The 23,453-nt window shown below is 41.1% G+C and overlaps 1 protein-coding gene across 1 annotated transcript; it reads right to left on the bottom strand.

The window, feature by feature from the left end:
• Positions 1 to 832: 832 nt before the first annotated feature.
• pacs1a (phosphofurin acidic cluster sorting protein 1a) lies at positions 833 to 21,970 on the bottom strand. Its single transcript, XM_010903684.5, has 23 exons — positions 21,412 to 21,970; positions 11,522 to 11,609; positions 10,308 to 10,397; positions 10,041 to 10,166; positions 9,670 to 9,814; positions 9,271 to 9,362; positions 7,729 to 7,812; positions 7,393 to 7,595; positions 7,198 to 7,291; positions 7,040 to 7,117; positions 6,780 to 6,931; positions 6,029 to 6,164; positions 5,812 to 5,916; positions 5,535 to 5,641; positions 5,110 to 5,264; positions 4,642 to 4,752; positions 4,043 to 4,160; positions 3,884 to 3,926; positions 3,710 to 3,752; positions 3,482 to 3,617; positions 2,973 to 3,211; positions 2,715 to 2,834; positions 833 to 2,509 (listed from the first exon to the last, which is right to left on the bottom strand). Exons 1-23 carry the CDS (start codon positions 21,564 to 21,566, stop codon positions 2,391 to 2,393), a joined length of 2,739 nt encoding a protein of 912 aa, XP_010901986.2. The 5' UTR covers positions 21,567 to 21,970; the 3' UTR covers positions 833 to 2,390.
• Positions 21,971 to 23,453: the final 1,483 nt, after the last annotated feature.

Here is a 23,453-nt window from a genome sequence, read left to right on the forward strand (position 1 = left end):
CTCAATTTAAGCTGTATCGCAGAAGCGGTGCAGATTTCTTGATTGGAATTCAAAGATAACTCCCTATTGAGCTGACATCCGCAGTGTTTAACTGCATGAATGCGGTCTTCGCTAACCCCTCAACTTCAACGCTACAGCTCAAATTCAGCTCCTAACTGACAAAAGGGCAGGCAATCGGAAGAGGGCTTAAGTTAGGAGGTTTAGGGTGCAGAACATGACGTTATTATGAAGTGAAGTGGATATGGAGGGGTAATAAGATCAAGCCATATTCACATTCGTTTTCTTGGTCTACGAACATGTTTGTGTCATGCTGAACAGCACGTATACTGTGGACGTTTGCATGGTTTTAAGGAGCAGAATGTTAGAGAATTTTACAGGTGAATACTAGACAGGCCTCTTAAACTCATCTCTATTCAATAAAGTGCTAGACTGTCTTTGTGTTTCATATCGTTGTTAGTTGCTCCAGTTTCTTGTATGCTTGCTCACAAACCCTAATCAGACATGTTCACAGCAGCTTCCATGTTCCTAACCAATGCATTGTTCATATTTTTTTTTCTTTTTACAAATGTTTACCTTCTTTGCAGTATAAATGTACTGTATCTATAAGCCACGCCAGACAGTGATACTGTTTAAGGCAGCTCACAAAAAAAAGTTACCACCTCAGTCTCTGGAAGATAATGTGGGGAGGTAATTGGATTGTCTATGATGAATGACCTCAGCAAGAGCATGAAACATTTCTCTCTGAAGATCCGACCCTATTCATGTCCTGCACCCATTGTGTGACCCACTTATCACATGGGGAGATACAATGATGCATTAGTTGCAGGCAAACTTGAGTTTTAATTCGATTTATTGATGTGATTTTTCATAATTCCCTGGTTTGAATGTGATATCTGGTTCCATTTTATATCCTTTAACAAAAAAACATTCTGAAAAATATTTTTAGGACAAATGTATTGGCCGTGCAGACACTACAGTACCATACAAAAATACTTGCTTGACAATTACATGCCTAAAAGTAGACAGGTCTGCTGATATTCTAGATTTAAACAGTGTTTTAAATGTTTTTCTATGACAACCCATACTATGCACACAAAATCACAAGCATTTGGGGTTCTCACACATGTGTACTTACACAAACACAATCTGTACCACACAAAAGCAACATTTACTCACGGAAAAATATGCAATCATTTAGAAAGCAAGGCATACAGGTCAAATTATTTCAAAGATTTCCTGTAAGTAAAGATTATCCCTATCACTTTCACTAAACTGACTTTACAATATTTTTGCACACATCAGAAAAAACGCCACTGAGGGTAAAGTGCAATTAAATAAATAACCAGGTATTTGCTTTACTGATAAATAAACAACACAACAACAAACCGCAGCAGCCAATCCACCGAAGGAAGCCCATAATAAAGGGGCATATGAAAGAGGAAAACCCCCACTCGCTCAATCCCAGCTCTTACTTGGCCCAACCTTAAAACAAAGGAACATGGCAAGAGGGAGAAGAGAAACCCCCCGTCACCAAATATATAAGAATAAATAACAAATATAATAGCCTTGATCTGTTAGTGGTGAGTCCATCCATGTTGTCATGTAATAATAATCCTCATTTAACAACTGTTTTCTTCAATCGACCATCTTTAGACCTACACCAACCTTCTTCAGACGTGTAACGATTATCTTTATACACCAACCTTCTTCAGACGTGTAACGATCATCTTTATACACCAACCTTCTTCAGACGTGTAATGATCATCTTTATACACCAACCTTCTTCAGACGTGTAACGATCATCTTTATACACCAACCTTCTTCAGACGTGTAACAATCATCTTTATACACCAACCTTCTTCAGACGTGTAACGATCATCTTTATACACCAACTTTTTAGGATGCATAAAGACTCAACTGCAGCGGCTCCTTAAACTCACCATTTAAATATAAAGATTCACCTTTAACCTGTAACAACTCCATTTAACGATTTCCTTTACCCTGCAACACCACTCTTTAATCACGTAATATGACTCCTTAATCCTGAAACGCCTCTCTTTAAACATGCAAAGACTCTCCTTAAGCCTGTAACCCTAACTCTAATCAAGTATAGACTCTCCTCTGACCTCAGACTCCTCTTTCGTCATATAACGACTCTCCTCAAACGTAACAACTCTTTAAATGTAATGACTCTCTTCAGACATGTAAAGACTCCTTAAAACACGAACACCTCTCCTTGAATGTAATGAGAGACTCTTCAGACATGTAACCAGTCATGAAAGTCATGAAAATTTTTCAGCCAATGGCTTTGTGGCCAGTGACTCCCGGTTGAGTCAGCTGATGTGGTGCCCAGGAAGCTGATATTGAAACAGCCAGGTATGGGTTCTCCTCTAAGTGGATGTCTTGTTATATCCGAACAGCCCCACAGGCAGGTACTTCACATGGGTGGGCCACTGGGCAGCCAGCTGGAAGAACTTCACATCAGTCCACTCCACACCGTCCACAGACACTGAAAAGAATAAAACAATTCACCAATCCAATCTACCAGCGCATACATACATCCAATCGTGTTGAAGTTGAGACTTATAAGCACCTATGTGAAACCAACCATGTTAAAGACCCCATGTACAACCAGTACTGGAGAAGTTGACACTTAAAAGCTCCTACGCAACAAGCAATGATGCTGAAATTGAATGTAGGCGTGTTTGGTGCACCTTTTAGGCTGGTTTGCTGCTGCTTGGTAGAGCAGATGAGTCTGGTAATTCCCTCGACCACCTGACTTTTGGAGTCCACGTCCTTTTCTTTGGGTTTCTTTCCCAGGAATATGGTGGACACTGTGGATGTGGTGGAGACGTCCACACAGAGAGGAAGTCAACCCAAAATACAACTAATACCATCCTCCAAAGTTGTCCTCCAAAGTTGGCGTATTGCCTTAATGACTATGGCACACCTTCGCCTAGCGTCCTCCTCACCTTTCTTGTTCTTCTCCTTGGTCACCACGGTCATGGCCATGGTGTTGGCCTGGGGCTGGTTCTCGGCCGAGCCCCCGCCTGGCAGCCGGCTGACCTGCAGGGAGCGGAAGGCACTCTTCAGGGTGTTCTTAGAGCCCTTGTCGAAACGCTCGCCCTCCTTCCTCCGCTCTGAGCACGTTGCTACCCAGTAGTCCACCGTCAGCCCGATGGTGTCCACCCCTTGGGACATATTAGGGCTCCTTGGAGAGGAGGTGCGGGAGGCAGACCAGGGTTTGGACCAGTTCCATTTAGTCAACACAAAGTGAAAAGTCATATGTATTTTCCATCATTTTCAGTTCTAAATCACTTTCATTTGGCTCACTCTTTGAATGGGTTGAAATGGAATTCACCACCACCCGAGTGGCAAGCCGGTGCAACAGAAACATCTACTGTCATGAAAGCTTGTGTTTAAGTATAGCAGGCAGAGGGAACGGATCCCATTGGACCGCTTTAAACCGTGGCTGTCTTACCCCAGTCCACTGCTGAGGGAGGGGGACGGGGGTGGGGTGACAGCCTCTCTGGCCATCCCTGTGGGAGATCCGTGGGAGGGGGGTGAGGTGGAGGGAACAGCCAAGCTGACACTGACAGCCTCTTCGGGTTCTCCACCTGTAGGACCAAATCAACACAGCCCTTAACACTCTTTAGCGGTGGCACAGGGAGAATGGTGAACCTTAACGAAACGGGAAATGAGCACCCACCTTGATAAGCCAGATACGGTTCAATCAGCCCGACTTTCACCACCTGTTTCACACACATGGATCAGATGGTATCAGTTCCAGGGTCGTGCTTGGGAATCGTTTGGCTACCCCAAATCCAAGTTTCTTGCCAAATTGACAATCATCATTGACTACAACCAACATGGATTTACTTACCCCAACAAAGGGAACAAACTTCTGGTAAGAGTCTTCATCATATCTACCGGGGGGGGGAGGGGAGAATAACATGTGGCTTTGTAAAGCATTGCCTCCTTAAAACGCCGCCCGACGAACGCTAATGCTGGGCAAGTGAGCCACGTGGGCCGCCCTACTCACGTCTTGTACTTGCACGTGAGCATGGCCTCGGCGACGGGCAGCTGGTGTGTGACGGAGACGTCGCTGATATACTGGCTGATCCTGCCCGCCACGTCCACGCCGTCTGCAGCCAAACCCGCTAGGAGACCAGAGGGTGGGACCATGTCAGACACCAAGGCTAGGTCATTACGTAGGGGGAGCACGGCTGACTGCACACAGGAACAGTGTAATACGTGGGCCGTTTTCACTTCATGTTGTGTTCATTCACAGGCAGATCAAGATCTCGAAGGCTCACACTGGAATGTTACCAGCTACATTACCAGCTCTGCGGGAGAGGTGTCGTGCAGTTTTAAGTGTGGAGAGAGCCAGAGAGAGAATTAATGACACGAAGCATATTCTTTTAGAAATGGAAATGAAATAACCCCACAGGCCGGGCTGCCTCTAACGGCAAGCGCGACTGGCACATTCATAACTCTAATGCAACAACAGTAAGGACGTTTGTAGATACTGGCTTTTAACTGGCACTCGTCAGAAACGCACAAGAGTTGGTTGCTTTGATAAAAGAACAGAGAGGGAGAGAGAACAAGAGAGAGAGGGAGAGAGAGTAGCGTGGAGTATACCAGAGTGCGGGGGCTCCGGGCGGCTGAATAGGTCCCGCCAGGCGTTGTCCAGAAACGCAGAGCTGTAGCGATGGTCCAATGTGGCCAAGTGCTTGGCTACGGGGTGACAGCCTGAGGGAACAATAGAGGCACCAACACAGTGAGTCACAGATCATGAAGCCAACCCGCTCAGCAATGCTACCCAGAGCCCATCCGCCCACTGCATTGCGTTGAGGTGTATGTGGCATATTTAGTGCAGCAACTCATCGTCAGGAGGAGTTATCGGAAAGGGAGTGTGGGTGTTTTCAGTGTAGTTCTGTTCATGCTTCAGCCGAAGAGGCCTATAAATAGTCGTTATGTAACCACCATGGTGGATGTGTACCCTGACTTACAGCAGTCAGCGGGGGGGGTGGGGGGGTTGGGGAGGGCCTATCTGCTAGAGCCAATCACAGTAACTCCTTAGGACCGGAACCCGCCTCCGTCACTCACCCAAGGGCACCACCAGGAAGCGGATGAGGCTGAGCCAATCAGACGTCTTGTTTGCAAGCTGAGTGACAAAGAAGTGCAAGATGGCGCCCAGGTAGCTCTGTCCCCCCGCCACCACCACCTTAACGGGCCGCGGCATGGATGAGTTACAGTTACAGCTGCCGAGGTGGAGGAGTAAAGTTAAAACGTCACACGTTGCAACACAATGTGGTCGACACTCAAAGTTTGACACTGTCAGCAGCGTTCTGTTCTTTAAGAGAAACACAAAAAATGCTACTGTTCATTCAGTCGTTAATTAGAACCGGGACAATTCAATGTCAAACCAAATAAAAAACATTTCAGAACAGAAAATGAGTCACAATTAAACCAGGAATTATTGATTTAAAAAATTATTAAAACCAGGAAGTACTGAATCTTTGGCTACTCACAACTTCTGGATGCGTGTGAGCAGGGTGGTTAGAACTGCCTGGATCTCCACCCCGCAGAACGTACACACTAGAGGAAGGTTCTGGGCCTGCAGAACTTCAGACACATACTACACACACACACACACACACACACACACACACACACACACACACACACACACACACACACACACACACACATACAGATTAATAAAACACACAGTAGATGTCCAGCAGGGAGGTTGCGAGAAAGAATGATGGCGTTGGAGATTGAGAGGAAGTACAGAGTGGAGAATACCTGTCCCTGCCAATCACTGGTGTTGACCAGGACTAGGCTGTCCGGAAGGGTCGTGTCTGAAGAGAAGATCTGATTCAGCTGGTCATACACAGCCTTCCTGGGCACCTGCCACACACGCACCCACATGCACACAAACGTGAAAGAAGTGGGCACCCAGTTTCCGCTGAAGAACCGCCTGTATGGTGAGTGGGAGTGGGAGCTAGGTTTGAGAGGCCACCTGTGGAGTGCGGCTGAGCTCCGGGGACCGCTCACTGTCCGAGCTGTTGGTGCGTTCACTCAGGGGTTTGGACATCGCTCGTCTCTCCTTCATCGGGGTGCCACGCCTCTGCCTGGGTGTGTGCCCGCCATCCAACCTGGACACACACACACACACACACACACAGTCAGTTCCCATACAGAAACAATGATAATGTTGGAGCGTGTGTCTCTCTGACAGGTTTTATGTGCTCAAGCACTAGATTTAAGGTAAAACATACAATTGGATTTAGGGTCAAGGTTCGTGTTAGGAATTGTGGGTGGGTTTAAAGGTAGGGTGTTTGGGGTTACCGTTAGGGCAAAATATATGAATGTAAAGAAAAGGCGATGTCCCTTTTTGTATAGCTAGTTTTATCTTGTGTGTGTGTTAGACTGACCTGGGGGAAGGTATAGTGCTGTAAGGCATGGACGTGTGTTAGACTGACCTGGGGGAAGGTATAGTGCTGTAAGGCATGGACGTGTGTTAGACTGACCTGGGGGAAGGTATGGTGCTGTAAGGCATGGACGTGTGTTAGACTGACCTGGGGGAAGGTATAGTGCTGTAAGGCATGGATGTGTGTTAGACTGACCTGGGGGAAGGTATAGTGCTGTAAGGCATGGACGTGTGTTAGACTGACCTGGGGGAAGGTGTAGTGCTGTAAGGCATGGACGTGTGTTAGACTGACCTGGGGGAAGGTATGGTGCTGTAAGGCATGGACGTGTGTTAGACTGACCTGGGGGAAGGTATAGTGCTGTAAGGCATGGACGTGTGGCTCTCACTCTTGCTGCCCCTCAGTTCTCGCATGGGTGTCCTGGGAGGCTGCTCCGGAACGGAGACGGTGATGCACGGGGTTGTGTCCAGAAACACCTCGTGATCAGTCAGCTCCTAAAGCACACAGCCGCACAGAAACACCATCGCCACGAAATGCATACATACAAAGGCTGCCTATGAGAGGCGGAGTATGCGAGATGGGGGGGGGGGGCTCTGTCTCACCAGGGTGTCCGTCTCTGAGTCGTCCAGGTTGCGGGGGCGGATACGTTTCATCTTGCTCAACGGGGTCCGGTCTCCTTGCTGCGGGTCGGACAGGGAAAACAGTGATCACAGGGAGTGCCGAGGGACTCCGGCTCTTAGACAGACTGTGTTCCACTCACTGGGCTCAGGGTGTCTCTGGACAGGCTGCACCTGCTGTTCAAACTCCCAAACTCAGTCTGGGAACTGGACTGGGAGACGCCCTCGAAGAAGGGCCTGGACGGTCAGAGAGATGGGTCGTTAGGAGTTAGGCAGACGTTTTGGGAATAACATACATGTCCTGTCACCTAGAGTTATTGTCCAAGGTTTTCCGTAACCTGAGTTTAGGTTTGGGCGTGCTCAGGATGCTGTCAGTCTCCTCCATGTCAGGTCCGCTGTCACTGGGGTTGTACATCTCCAGGCTGTCGTAAAGCTCATCCAGGTCCACCTCCACGTCACGGATGCTCTCCTGTGACAAATCCACCTCGTCAGACACCTTGAACCTCTTCATCAAGGCCACAAACTTCTGCTTGATGTTGGGCTGCCAGGTTAAAGGAACACGTGGATATGAAGCACGGTCATTAGAGGAGTGACGTGTAGACAACAGCAGCACATAGGTACTTGGTCTATCTGGAGAGAGACATCAGTAATCACCACGATGACCGGATGCTTACTTGGGCTCTGGTGATGGACGCTGCTGAGGTGAGTTTGCGTCTGTGCTTCTTCTTTAACATGTCATCCTCTTCATCGAACAGATACTGGGAGGGTAGAAAGTGGATTCCATTTCATTTTAAGGAGCGGTAACAGATTTTCCTTTTTTCATGCTCATTGGGAAAGATGTAATTTGCGATTCAGGTGGTGTGGTTTGAGGCACAACAATCATGTTAGGTTTGGAATATTGCACCCTGTCAGTTCATTACATTTTGTTTACTCTTGAGACACAAAAGGAAAATTCCACCCTCAAAATAATACGAATTAATCTAGCTAATTAGAAGCTAGCAGAAACATTGAGAGGACCACATTGCCAAAGTGATACTTGGTTTAGCTGAAGTGCTTCAAGTTCATTTTACAATTTTGTTTACTATTGGTGCGAGTCTCTTGTTTATAGTAACAAAATAACAAAACTGGTTGGATTAGGAGACAAAATCGTAATGGAGACAGTTCTGTCTCACTTTTAGGTTCTCCCTTACGATTGGACCGAGCACAATCAGCGCAGCTCTTTCTCAGTAAGAATTCTCCCCAGGCATTACCTATCACCTGCTAGTGGGCCATACATCTTTAAATATGAATGTACCAGCTTTTATAAATATAGCAAATATCCATTCAGGAAGATACTGACTTTAAGGGGTGGTTTTAAAGGACAAATATTAAGTCCAGTCTAGGACTGAAAAATCAAGATCAATGGCATAATTTATTAGTCCTGGACTAAGCTTAATCAGTGTCTGCGAAACTAATCCCTATGATAAAAAGTATTTTATTAACACACTGTGGTTATTTAACTACAACCCTACTTCCAAACAAAGTTGAGATACTGTGTAAAATGTAAATAAAACAGAATACAATGATGTGCAAATAATTAATTTCATATTTAACATCATATTTCATGTTTTGTATTATCTCTTCTTTCAACAATACTCTGTAGGTATTTGGGAACCGAGGAGACCAATGTTTATGTTGAGGAACGTTATTCTTTGTCTGCGCAGTCCTTCACAGAGTGGTGAACCCCTCTTTACGTCTGAAAGACTCACCCTCTCTGGGATGCTCTTTTAATACCCAATCATGCTATTGAACAGGTGCCAATTTACCTAATCAGATGTTCTACCAGGTTTTTTTTAGCAATACACACGTTTTCCAGTCTTTTGTTGCCCCTGTCCCAGCTCTTTTGAAATATGTTGCTGGCATCAAATTCAAAGCTGGCATATATTTTTCAAAATGGTTGAAAATAAAAGTTCTCAGTTTTAACATTTGATATGTTGTCACTACTCTTTTGGATATAGGGTTTACATTATTTGCATTCTGTCTTTACATTTTACACAGCATCACAACTTTTGTGGAAACGGTGTGATTGAATAAATGTTCTGATACTTAGCAATATCAGATAAATATTAAGCAATATTCTCAGTTTCAAACAGAGAAGGTATATTTATCCAGCTACCATTTAAACATACTCAAATAATTGTATTGAAGCATTTTCATCCTATTCTCCTGCTTAATACCTGGTTGTGAGCAGGGTCATCACTCCCATCCTGCTCTGATGAGTAGCTCTCCTCGTCTTCCTCTGAGTAGTTGTCAATGTCTGGGGAGCGATCTTTGAGTGACAGGAAGCCACGGTGGAGATACGATGTGCGTGTGCGTGAGGAATGGGGAAAGGAGAATTCCGAGTGATGAGCAGAATATTAAAATTGGGTCAAATGATAGAGGCTGATAAAAGATGAACACAAATTATTCTGGAGAGTGACTATGGTTTGTACTGTTTAATATGCTGACATTCTATATACCTACAGACAATTCTATACAAGCACATAGGCCCCCGGTCCCCTAATAACAACTGTACTGATTCCCTGTCCATTTAATTCTTTAGCTTGTACCCTTGATCCTCACAATGCCACCCTTACCAGACATCTTGGACTTGGCCACCTCGTGGTCAATGGGCTGGCTGGAGAGAGAGTAGACCCTCATCTCCGCCACTGGCACAGCAGTGTCCTTCGTGGGGGTGTGGAGACCCAACACACGGGCTCCTTCGCTGGGGTGTTGCATCACCTGGGAAGGGGAGGATAGTAAGGCTGTTGTAAAAAGGGCTTTATAAATAAATGGGGGCCACAGTTGCAAGAGAGGGAGAGCCATATAGCAGATGCTTACATTTTAGCCATGTAGCAGATGCTCTTATCGACAAACTGCAATTAGTGCTAAGGCGCAACAGATTCTTCACCCTGTCTGGTCGGTAATCATGGCAGCTAATGACTGGGGTGAGGTGTGTGCTTCTCACCTCCGCCATGTTGATGAGGCCCAGAGCCAAGGTCTTATAGCCCAAGATGGTGCGGTTCTTGTATCTTTTTCTCCTCTGCAGCATGATCTGCAGTCTGTTGCCGTCTCCTTTCAAAAAATGTGGATACTAGAAGCAACGAAGAGAGAAGGCGACGTTGACAAGAATCAGACACTCCTATTACGCATGGAAAAGATCACCTCTGGAAAATGTGTAAAAGAATCAGACACGTAACTGTCTCTGCAAACTCCCCCTCTGAGGTCAACTCACTTGCAAGGAAAACGTCAGCTGAAGATCAGTCTCAGTAATTCCAGCCGATGACAACAGGATTTCATTGGACCGTAAAATGCGCTTTGATCCCTAAGAGGAGGTTCCACACATTTTATATATATCCTGCATATATTACACACGGATTAAACATCAAAAGGTTCTGACTGGCCACTAGTGTATTCAGTGATACAAACTAAAGGAAAGTACTTGGGCAAAACGTCAATTTTTTTTATATCTATATACAGTGCTGCTTTAAAGTATGTAAACCGCTTGTGCAATGATGATTTTTTACTGTTCACCATGAAATCTTTATTTTATCAGAACCTGACATTTTTTATATGACATGTTTATAGTTAACAAATTCATATGCAGGTTTAGAGGAAATCGTGTGCAGTGCAAAACTGTGTGAACCCAGTGATGCATTGATTAAATCAATGCAGTAAAGTAGAATTTAAAAAAATAACCAATCACCCAACTTAACTTTGCCAGAGACCACCTGGACAAACATGAAGGTTACTGAAAGTCCATTCTCCAGACACATGATGATCTGTCTGGAAAATGTATCCGTTTGGTCATAATCAAAACAACTATGTTTGGCGAAAATCCTACTGCCTATCAACAAAATAACCTTATCCCAACAGTCAAGCATGGTGGTGGGAATGTCAAGATTTGGGGCTGCTTTTCTTCCTCCGGACCTAGTTGACTCCTCCTCTGACGAATCAAGGAAAACCATGAATTCTGAGGTATACCAGGAGATTCATTAAAAGCTGGGATGAAAATGGGTCTTCCAACAAGACAACGACCCAAAGCATTCTAGCACAAAGAATGGCTCAGGAGTAAGAAGGCTTTGGATTGGCCAAGTCAAGGCCCTAGCCTTAATACTATCGAGATGCTATGGAATGACCATATGGAGTGACTATAGGAGACATTTACTTTAAGATATCACTGCTAATGGAGGTGCCACTAGCTACTGAATGAAGGGATTCACATATTTTTGCACACATAAAATCTGAGATTTTGTTAAATAAACCATGAAAATATATATAATTTGGTTTGAGTTGTTCATTTAGAATGTGTTTATTACAAATTGGGGTTTAGATAAGGACTGTATGAGTATATTTTAACATGTCATACAAGAATAATGACCATCCCTGTAGGGACCACAAACAGCCCTGTATACTTTATAGGAGGAAAAGGGGTGTGATGAGCGTCACCTGGAGTTTGACTGCAATGACAACAGAGGTTAGGTCTTTGTCCAGTTCCTGAAGCATCACAAGTTTCTTCAAGGTAACAGTGAAGAGCCTAGGATTATGGGGAGACATAACGTTTATCCATTTTAGTGGATTCAATAAATAAGTCCTTCACAGTGTAGTCCTTGATATTTTCGGAGTATTGGATGAGACGTGTCGGGAATCCTAGATTTGTAATGCAAATTGTAAGCGGGAATCATTCAATGAGGTCTGTGCCAAGAAAAGCACTTTAGGAATATCTGGCTTTGGAAGTAAATCACAGATGGTGATGGATCGATGTATTCCTCCAGTTCTAAGTGCTCCTGTCTGGATAGAGTAGACAGATTGGCGGGGTAGGGTTTTTATAGAGATGACACAGAACAGGACACTGAAGAGGAAACTAATGTTAATCATCCTCTCGAGGTAGAAATCATTAGGCTGTAAAGAAAAAAATAGTCCTACAGCTTTGCCTTTGTTTATTCCATTTAAATATTTCTGTTAAAACACAAAACAAATGAACATTACAAAATGATTTATACATATATGTTTTGCTTCTGGATATGGAGTAAAACATTTAAATATAAACAGAGGAACAAATGTATATATTAAATTAAAAATAAAAAGCAGTAAGCCACAATTTAACCCCCATTACAATGTATGGAGATAATTTAACAGTATGAATTTACTTCAAACTATCCTCCCACTCCGCTATGGATATTTCAGTGTCTTCTTTACTGTTATTTAACCAGGTAAGAACATGTTCTTATTTACAGCAACAACCTCAGTCCAGTGCCTAGTTCCTCCTTCCATTCAGCCATTTTGGCCTGTTGTGGGTGAGTTGACACACTCAAATGGGGTCTTGGGAAGTTAATAGGTCCTCTACTTTTTCATTTAAGCAAACATCCCTGAGTTTCAAGGAGAAAGAAAGCGTGCTTTGGCCTGAGATAAGAATGTTATACTACTGTACAATGTAAGTCTTGGGAAATATTTTGGAATCTAGCAAAATGTAGTCACAGTGTTGGTGATTTTTCCATTCACTTTCACGAAGAGTGCCAATACTTCTGCATTGACGACATCTATTTTAGAGATCTAGAATTCCTCTGTGAGTGCAGCATGCAGCTTCTTAACAGCAGCAGAAAGCTAGGCCACTGTAATAGGCACCAGGTATGTCCATCAGGACTGCAGAAGTTACAGCCAAAGCTTTCTTCATACTAATACACAGTCTTGTGAAAAAGTATGTAAACTACCATCCAAAATTGTGGGTTCGATTACAGGCTCAAAATGACCAGTACTTTACAGCACTGTTTCAACGGTGTCATGTTCGAGAGCTTTCTTGCTTGCACAGTCCCCCACAGCCTTTCGATAGGATTGGGATCTGGGCTTTGACTCAGCCAGTTGGCTCAGACAGTTGACTCATGCATTTGAAAACGTTTTGTAGAGTGGCTTGTAGATATTTTAATGTTACTCTGGGGTTTGTACAGATTCTATGAGAAACTTTTGGTCTGCCTTTGGCCTGAATTTGGTGAAACGACCTGTCCTAGATAGATTGCCAGTGATCTGGAATTCTCCATTCTTCCAAATGGCTTTGAAATCCCTGACAGACTGGTGGGAATCAACAATCTGAGGGCCTCAGACAGGTCTTTTGATCTTGGCCTGATGTGTTACCACACACCCATTACGACCAATGCAGACCAATTTCCTAATCTTTAAGGAAGGCTGGACCCTCCCTAGTTAATCTCTAATAATTTTATAATCATTTCCACTGGTTTGGTGCACCTGCTACTAATTTAACATTTTTTATGTGCTGTGTGTGTGGGGGGGGGACACACAACATTTTTCCACATAAATAAATTGTAGTTCTGTTAATTTTATATTTATAAATGGTTTACACTAACTGTTGTGTGAATTGTTAAAAGACAACTTTCCAAGGAGTGTAATCACTTTTTCATATCACTGTAGGCGTATAATTAGCAATCTTCACACAAAAAAGATGAGCCATGATTCTATATTTTCAGTGAGAGAAGTGACGTAAGTGTTTTTAAGGTCATTTTGGTAAAGATTATGAGAGTCGTACTGCAACCAACCAAGCACGCCTAGCCACCCTCAATTCTAAGGCAAATAACCTGCAGCATTTCAATTGCAATAACCTTTAATTACATTTGGGTCCTTGGTAAAATTGCTGGCTTCAGACAAATCAGATTATAACACAGGGTGACTTGTGTAAAAATAAACTGCACTTTGACCCTCAATCAAAGGCCTCAGCTGCTGGTCCTCACGAAAACACATCTAATACATGCTCTGGCCTCTTCACTCACTAATAGAGAGAGAGAGCAAAACAGACTAGAAAGCTAGATAAAAAAGAACGAAAAGAGCGCTACCAGAGAACAGCTGATTGGGTTAGAATATTTCTGGATATTCATTTAAATATTTTTAATAAAAGCCAAATGCCAAACAGGCATGGCACTGGTAGCTGAATTGAAAGATCTAAAGTGATTACAAGCCTCCCAGGCTAATTTTATTTTTAAAATTAGATTACATGAGGAGGGGAATTCTCCTTTAAATAAGTACTTTTCTCAGAATTAGAAATACGCAGCAGGTGCACTAGCAGTTAGAAGATCTGGCCAGTAATAAAAGGTTGCTAGTTCAAGTCAGTAAGAAGACAATATGAAGAATCTTCTCTAGGGTTGCCGGCCTTGACCCCACAACCTAGGGTTGCCTTTTTCGGGAGATGAAATATGCATAAAAAGATCAATCTAATTCACACATGAATATTGATATACACTTTTTGTGTGAAACAGGAGCAATATTCCAACAAACGTATTATTAACAGAGGGCAAAATCAAGATGACCGTCAAGTATAGGCCAAAAGCCAGCATCTACACAGTAACTGAAAGACTGAAAAACTGGTCAGCATTCTATTTTCAGAGCTTACCATACAGTGAGTGGACCAGCCTAAAAAGAGCTAATTATTTTTAACCAGCTCTTCTTTAAATCCACCCACATTCTTTATTTCCCCTGCCAAAGTGAGCGCCCCCGCAGGCAGCCTTTACCTTTCAGAGGGGACCTTCCAGAATCCACACACCACCCCTTTCCCATCCTCCTCCCTAGTGCTATATGTAACACCCACAGAGGATGATAAAGCAGCACCAGAGAAATGTGAATGATATCCAAAAATGGAACATTGCCATAATCTGTAAGAAGTCATAATGGAGGACTAGGCCCTGATTAGCAACGGTCAATAGGTGTTGGTATGTAGGCTTGTATTAGCCAACTTGTTCTAATACCATTGCATTTGTCACATGCCTGTTGACAACTAGTGTAGACTAACAGTGAAATGCTTAGTTAGGGTGCTTATGGGCCATTCTGTGTATATGCAGATAGAAGTACAGTACATTTAAAAAAACAATGTATAAGTAGTAACTGAATATACAGTGAAATGAATAAGAAGGAAGGTATCAGCACTGAGTCCGAATCTAGGTTTATGCACATACTTTATTCGTAGGTTGGAGTAACAGTGTGTAGGTAACAAATAATATCGGCAGCAGTGTGTGTGTGTGTGTGTGTCTGTGGGGGGGTGGTCATTTGGACATTTTATTCTTGAGCATTATCCTAAGAAAAAAGCTTTGTGGTTCGCCTGCTAGCTAGCTGCAGTAAGCTTCACCTTCCATGCTATGACGGTGGATAATAGCTTAAACAGTCAATTTACTGTGTGTATGTACGTTGCCTGTGTTTAAACAGTCATTTTACAGTGTGTGTATGTACGTTGCCTGTGTTTAAACAGTCATTTTACTGTGTGTGTGTGTATATTGCATGTGTTTAAACAGTCATTTTACAGTGTGTGTATGTACGTTGCCTGTGTTTAAACAGTAATTTTACTGTGTGTGTGTGTGTATATTGCATGTGTTTAAACAGTCAGTTTACTGTGTGTGTATGAACGTTGCATGTGTTTAAACAGTCATTTTACTGTGTGTGTATGTACGTTGCATGTGTTTAAACAGTCATTTTACAGTGTGTGTGTATGTACGTTGCATGTGTTTAAACAGTCATTTTACTGTGTGTGTATGTATATTGCATGTGTTTAAACAGTCATTTTACTGTGTGTGTATGTACTTAAACAGTGTGTGTATGTGTTTAAACAGTCATTTTACTGTGTGTGTATGTACGTTGCATGTGTTTAAACAGTCATTTTACTGTGTGTGTATGTATATTGCATGTGTTTAAACAATCGTTTTACTGTGTGTGTATGTATATTGCATGTGTTTAAACAGTCATTTTACTGTGTGTGTATGTATATTGCATGTGTTTAAACAATCGTTTTACTGTGTGTGTATGTATATTGCATGTGTTTAAACAGTCATTTTACTGTGTGTATATGTATGTTGCATGTGTTTAAACAGTCATTTTACTGTGTGTGTATGTACGTTGCATGTGTTTAAACAGTCATTTTACTGTGTGTGTATGTACGTTGCATGTGTTTAAACAGTAATATTACTGTGTGTGTATGTACGTTGCATGTGTTTAAACAGTAATATTACTGTGTGTGTATGTACGTTGCATGTGTTTAAACAGTCATTTTACTGTGTGTATATGTATGTTGCATGTGTTTAAACAGTCATTTTACTGTGTGTGTATGTATATTGCATGTGTTTAAACAGTCATTTTACTGTGTGTGTATGTACGTTGCATGTGTTTAAACAGTAATATTACTGTGTGTGTATGTACGTTGCATGTGTTTAAACAGTAATATTACTGTGTGTGTATGTACGTTGCATGTGTTTAAACAGTCATTTTACTGTGTGTGTATGTATGTTGCATGTGTTTAAACAGTCATTTTACTGTGTGTGTATGTACGTTGCATGTGTTTAAACAGTCATTTTACTGTGTGTGTGTATGTATATTGCATGTGTTTAAACAATCGTTTTACTGTGTGTGTATGTATATTGCATGTGTTTAAACAGTCATTTTACTGTGTGTATATGTACGTTGCATGTGTTTAAACAGTAATATTACTGTGTGTATGTTGCATGTGTTTAAACTCCAAACTCTTCATTTAGCCAAAGCTGAAACATCAATGGGCCTGTCAATGTTATTTTTTGCAAACAACCACATAAAAAATAATTTATGTAGCCAATTCAGCAGGCTATGCTTTGAAACACTGTGTGTGTGTGTATATTGCATGTGTTTAAACAGTCAGTTTACTGTGTGTGTATGTACGTTGCATGTGTTTAAACAGTCAATTTACTGTGTGTATGTACGTTGCCTGTGTTTAAACAGTCATTTTACAGTGTGTGTATGTACGTTGCCTGTGTTTAAACAGTCATTTTACTGTGTGTGTGTGTATATTGCATGTGTTTAAACAGTCATTTTACAGTGTGTGTATGTACGTTGCCTGTGTTTAAACAGTAATTTTACTGTGTGTGTGTGTGTATATTGCATGTGTTTAAACAGTCAGTTTACTGTGTGTGTATGAACGTTGCATGTGTTTAAACAGTCATTTTACTGTGTGTGTATGTACGTTGCATGTGTTTAAACAGTCATTTTACAGTGTGTGTGTATGTACGTTGCATGTGTTTAAACAGTCATTTTACTGTGTGTGTATGTATATTGCATGTGTTTAAACAGTCATTTTACTGTGTGTGTATGTACTTAAACAGTGTGTGTATGTGTTTAAACAGTCATTTTACTGTGTGTGTATGTACGTTGCATGTGTTTAAACAGTCATTTTACTGTGTGTGTATGTATATTGCATGTGTTTAAACAATCGTTTTACTGTGTGTGTATGTATATTGCATGTGTTTAAACAGTCATTTTACTGTGTGTGTATGTATATTGCATGTGTTTAAACAATCGTTTTACTGTGTGTGTATGTATATTGCATGTGTTTAAACAGTCATTTTACTGTGTGTATATGTATGTTGCATGTGTTTAAACAGTCATTTTACTGTGTGTGTATGTATATTGCATGTGTTTAAACAGTCATTTTACTGTGTGTGTATGTACGTTGCATGTGTTTAAACAGTAATATTACTGTGTGTGTATGTACGTTGCATGTGTTTAAACAGTAATATTACTGTGTGTGTATGTACGTTGCATGTGTTTAAACAGTCATTTTACTGTGTGTATATGTATGTTGCATGTGTTTAAACAGTCATTTTACTGTGTGTGTATGTATATTGCATGTGTTTAAACAGTCATTTTACTGTGTGTGTATGTACGTTGCATGTGTTTAAACAGTAATATTACTGTGTGTGTATGTACGTTGCATGTGTTTAAACAGTAATATTACTGTGTGTGTATGTATGTTGCATGTGTTTAAACAGTCATTTTACTGTGTGTGTATGTATATTGCATGTGTTTAAACAGTCATTTTACTGTGTGTGTATGTACGTTGCATGTGTTTAAACAGTAATATTACTGTGTGTGTATGTACGTTGCATGTGTTTAAACAGTAATATTACTGTGTGTGTATGTACGTTGCATGTGTTTAAACAGTCATTTTACTGTGTGTGTATGTATGTTGCATGTGTTTAAACAGTCATTTTACTGTGTGTGTATGTACGTTGCATGTGTTTAAACAGTCATTTTACTGTGTGTGTGTATGTATATTGCATGTGTTTAAACAATCGTTTTACTGTGTGTGTATGTATATTGCATGTGTTTAAACAGTCATTTTACTGTGTGTATATGTACGTTGCATGTGTTTAAACAGTAATATTACTGTGTGTATGTTGCATGTGTTTAAACTCCAAACTCTTCATTTAGCCAAAGCTGAAACATCAATGGGCCTGTCAATGTTATTTTTTGCAAACAACCACATAAAAAATAATTTATGTAGCCAATTCAGCAGGCTATGCTTTGAAACACTGTGTGTGTGTGTATATTGCATGTGTTTAAACAGTCAGTTTACTGTGTGTGTATGTACGTTGCATGTGTTTAAACAGTCATTTTACTGTGTGTGTATGAACGTTGCATGTGTTTAAACAGTCATTTTACAGTGTGTGTGTATGTACGTTGCATGTGTTTAAACAGTCATTTTACTGTGTGTGTGTGTATATTGCAAGTGTTTAAACAGTCATTTTACTGTGTGTGTGTATGTATATTGCATGTGTTTAAACAGTCATTTTACTGTGTGTGTATGTACGTTGCATGTGTTTAAACAGTCATTTTACTGTGTGTGTATGTATATTGCATGTGTTTAAACAATCGTTTTACTGTGTGTGTATGTATATTGCATGTGTTTAAACAGTCATTTTACTGTGTGTGTATGTATATTGCATGTGTTTAAACAATCGTTTTACTGTGTGTGTATGTATATTGCATGTGTTTAAACAGTCATTTTACTGTGTGTATATGTATGTTGCATGTGTTTAAACAGTAATATTACTGTGTGTGTATGTACGTTGCATGTGTTTAAACAGTCATTTTACTGTGTGTGTATGTATGTTGCATGTGTTTAAACAGTCATTTTACTGTGTGTGTATGTACGTTGCATGTGTTTAAACAGTCATTTTACTGTGTGTGTGTATGTATATTGCATGTGTTTAAACAATCGTTTTACTGTGTGTGTATGTATATTGCATGTGTTTAAACAGTCATTTTACTGTGTGTATATGTACGTTGCATGTGTTTAAACAGTAATATTACTGTGTGTATGTTGCATGTGTTTAAACTCCAAACTCTTCATTTAGCCAAAGCTGAAACATCAATGGGCCTGTCAATGTTATTTTTTGCAAACAACCACATAAAAAATAAGTTATGTAGCCAATTCAGCAGGCTATGCTTTGAAACAGGTTATTATAAGTGCATTCTATTTTGCTATGTACTGTAAATGATGTGCTTTGGTACCAAGCACCTTTTTTCATAGAATCATACAAAAGCTTTACAGTGTGTGTGAATGTTAAAACGCGTGACTAAATATGTGAAGTGATTAATATATTAATATTACGAAACACAAAACATTTGAATAAAATAATAAATCTACTTTGTAGGGTATTATGGCGCAAACTTTGCAAGAGGGAGGTAATCTGACTTAATTATTTCTCAGCAATTTCATTGGCTCAGTCATTTCATTCAGGGTAAACAGGGTTAGCTCTGAATAAGCCTGCATCATTCCAGCAACTCCTGGCAGGCTAGGAGAGTCAAAGAGAGAGATGTTTCCATGGATGCACATCTCACCAAGCCGTTCTGCTGATCTTCACTGCTTGCTCAACTAAGAAGTACTCACCAGTACCTATACTCTTAGAGAGGAATGTCCTCACAAGCCAACAACCACACCAACACCAAACCACCCCATGCAAGATCCTTGGGCACTGAGGATGGATTTTACTGTTTCTCTAGTCCATTTTGATAAACTGTCAAAGGTTTGCTAAAAATAGTTAATACTGCAATGTCAGAATGTGTGTATGAATTAACTAGGTGATGGATTTCCAATGTGTGGAACTGTCTGACAATCTATACACTAATATTCAAGGCTCATCAGAAGTCTATCTCAGGGTAGCTGCCGAGACAAAATTTTGGGAAAAGACTCATTTGGAGTCGGCTAATCACTGCTAGCAAAAAGGTGTGCCTCATTCTGATGACCAGTTATCCTAGGTTACTCAGACATGACAAAAGTTACCTTGCTAATTCCTTAAATCCTTTAAAGATTCCCATGATCCTACAATTCATAATGCTCTCTTTCTTCATAACAATGGTTCTCCTTGGTTTTTAATTATGAAGATTATATTTTTCTTTAGCAAGGATCTGCAATTAATTTACTTTTACTCTGTTTTAAACAAACAGAAGTAGTAAACAAAAACTAGATGGCATCAAAACATGTTTATACTTCAATTAGACTGGGAGGAATTGTTGCCCCTCTTCTTTACTGTGTATTGATCGAGAGCTTTCTTGCTTGCACAGTCCCCCACAGCCTTTCGATAGGATTGGGATCTGGGCTTTGACTCAGCCAGTTGGATCAGACAGTTGACTCATGCATTTGAAAACGTTTTGTAGAGTGGCTTTTGGTCGGCCTTTGGCCTGAATTTGGTGAAACGACCTGTCCTAGATAGATTGCCAGTGATCTGGAATTCTCCATTTGTAGATGATCCGTTGGAAAGTGGAATAATGCACTTTAAAATGCTTGGAAATGGCTTTGAAATCCCTGACAGACTGGTGGGAAGTCTTTTGATCTTGGCCTGATGTGTTACCACACACCCATTACAACCAATGCAAACCAAGTTCCTAATCTTTAAGGAAGGCTGGACCCTCCCTAGTAAATCTCTAAAGTTTTTCAAATAATTTGTGAACCTGGTACTTTATATTTCAGTTACTTCTTCAGGTTTTGAATCCAAAGTTTTGTCGATGATTTCAGTGGTTACATTTGTCCAGCCCCTTCCCTGACATGTTTAAAATGATGTGTTGCCACTTGGTTTTTGTAGAACACCCCTTTATTTTTAAGACACTTTCCAGAATATTCACGAACTGCAGCAACCGCCTACCTCTATACGCTAACTGCATATTCACTATGTGACTCATTACTGGCTTCTTTACTAGCAATGTCTTTACAGTATTGCAGTCACCTGACCTAATAGTCTAAACAAAATGAGCAGTCACACTGAACTTGCACAATGTCAAGTAATTCAGAAGTACACATTATTTATTTCAACTTTAATAGTAATGTTTAATGGTATCTATATCCACTTCTTGCAAGTATTTTTTGTTTCTGGTATTGTACCCAGACATCATAGCTTCTCTCAAAAAAAGGGGGATTTCTTCCAGATTCACTAGCATACCCAAGTCTCACCTAATCGCAATAGCCTCTAAAATATAATCTCGAATCAAAAGTTAACATAGCTATTCAAAACGTTAAGCCGTGGTGTGTGTTGAGGCTGGCATACCTGGGCACACAGCTTGGTGATGAGCGATCAATTTCCCAGGTCGCATATAGGTTCATTTGAACCGGACGGTTAGGGGCGATCGTGACGGTCTTGGACGACAGCAAATTTGGAGATGGTGTGCCCGCAGTCCGTGGGAGACCCCCTCTCTCCGACATAATGAAGGTGTTTTGGGGTATTAAATAAAAATGCCTTGCGTCATTCAGCTTCCCGAGTTGGGAATACAAATATGTCCAGTACTTCTCGCACCTTTCAGTTGTGCTTTCATAATCACAAAATTTCGTTCCTCTGTTACTTACTATTCCAGCTTTCCTGTTCTTCAGCGATCAGCTGTAACGATGTAAGCTCGCAAGTTCAATGTGTTAATAGCAGGAAACGGAAACTTGTCCTCAATGTAGCACAGCAGAACAGCTACGCCTCTCGTTAAAGACGCACTCTTGACTACAATCCCTGTCAGTTGTAATAATAATGTTGGAGTAGGGCCGCAGGTGCATATGGCGTGTGTGTGCGTGTGTGTGTTTGTCAGTGCGCACGCTCTCTGGCTTTCTCTCACTCACAACCACACGTTTTCTCTCTCTCACTCACACACCCAGATGCCCGAACGCACGCACGCACGCGCGCGCGCACACACACAGCTATTATTGTTTACCCCAGCCTCTCAGCTCTCGAGCTGCCACCCACACACTATAAAGAGGAGGCATGCTGCCGCAGTGATCCTTCTGAATATCATGGTATAGAACTAATTTAATACTCAAAATGACCACAGATATGAGATATTCTGCTTATAATCGCTTTAAATGGCCAGGTTCAGACAGAAACGTGATTTGACTGGATTATTCATTACAGTCACAATATATTCAATATACTGTAAACCTGAATAAGTTCATAGGACTCCAAAAAACCAAAGCGATCAGCCATCTTATTTTTAAGTTCATAACATTTTGCAAAATGTATAGGGGCAGGACTAGTTAAACATATCTTTTTATTACATACTACTGACAATAACTAAGAAAACATACACCAATATTTTCAATTGATACAACTCAATAGGGCTCCAGATGTGAATTATGTTCACTTAAAGAAACTGTGTAAAATATTAAGCCACACGTATATATAATTTCCCTCTATGAATTGCCCTTTTCAAGTGTATAGTTACCCCACATATTTGATAATGACAGTGACATGTTTATTGAACTCATGAATTTTCAGTCATTACAAATCCAATACAATTGTTATAAATGTTAGAACATTACATTACGTTGTCCTTCCTCCCCTTTGCAGGTCCTGCTCAGACCCTGGTATCCACCACCATCACAGCCAGCCGCAACCGGGAAAGTGTGGAGGAGGGACCAAACACCAGACCTTCATCCAGAGCAGACTGCTCACAGATCCAACAACAGTCCAACAACACCCCCTACAGCACCAAAACCTGCACCCGTTCTTTTGGACCCACAACCCAGAACCACTTCTGCGTCATCGCATCAGCACACCAACCCTGGAACCAAACAGCCAGAACCCCCTCAACTGCTTCCAATAACATGACACAGACCTTTGCAATACCCCTCTCCATTCCGGCTCCCTGTCCACCACAACAGGTTTCTTATGCATAGTTAAATGGCTTTTTCCCTTCACCTTTTTTTCTTTATAATGTTTATAATTTTTGATTGTTTTAGGTACATTCACTTAGCCCCCCCCATGTCAGGGTTTCATATTCTTATCTCACTGGGTTTCAACCATTTGTGAATATTGGGTTGTTTTAAGTGTTTTTTAAGGAACAAATTAAACTGTAAAAAATAAACGAAATGTGAAATTAATGAAAACAATGAATAATAAAAGAAATACAAATGAAATAACTTAGTATATTACATATCCTATAAGGCATTATCATGAAGTATTTCTTTGCATATTATAGTACTCAGATAGTCATGGCTGAAAAACCTTCATACCTTAATGAATACCTAAAAAAGCTTCTGCTGAGAATTCAGGAAAACCAGGGAAATTCACCAGAATTTTTGCACCAAGACCTGCAAGGCATTGGCCTACAA

Source organism: Esox lucius, chromosome 7 (assembly GCF_011004845.1).
Source record: "Esox lucius isolate fEsoLuc1 chromosome 7, fEsoLuc1.pri, whole genome shotgun sequence".
Lineage (NCBI taxonomy): Eukaryota > Metazoa > Chordata > Actinopteri > Esociformes > Esocidae > Esox > Esox lucius.

Coding starts and splice junctions, on each gene's coding strand:
- pacs1a (XM_010903684.5), bottom strand. CDS start 21,566: ATGTCGGAGAGAGGGGGTCTCCCACGGACTGCGGGCACACCATCTCCA. Junction 9,363..9,669: donor GGCCAAGTCCAAGATGTCTG/GTAAGGGTGGCA, acceptor TGTCACTCAAAG/ATCGCTCCCCAGACATTGAC. Junction 6,932..7,039: donor ACTCAGAGACGGACACCCTG/GTGAGACAGAGC, acceptor TGTGTGCTTTAG/GAGCTGACTGATCACGAGGT.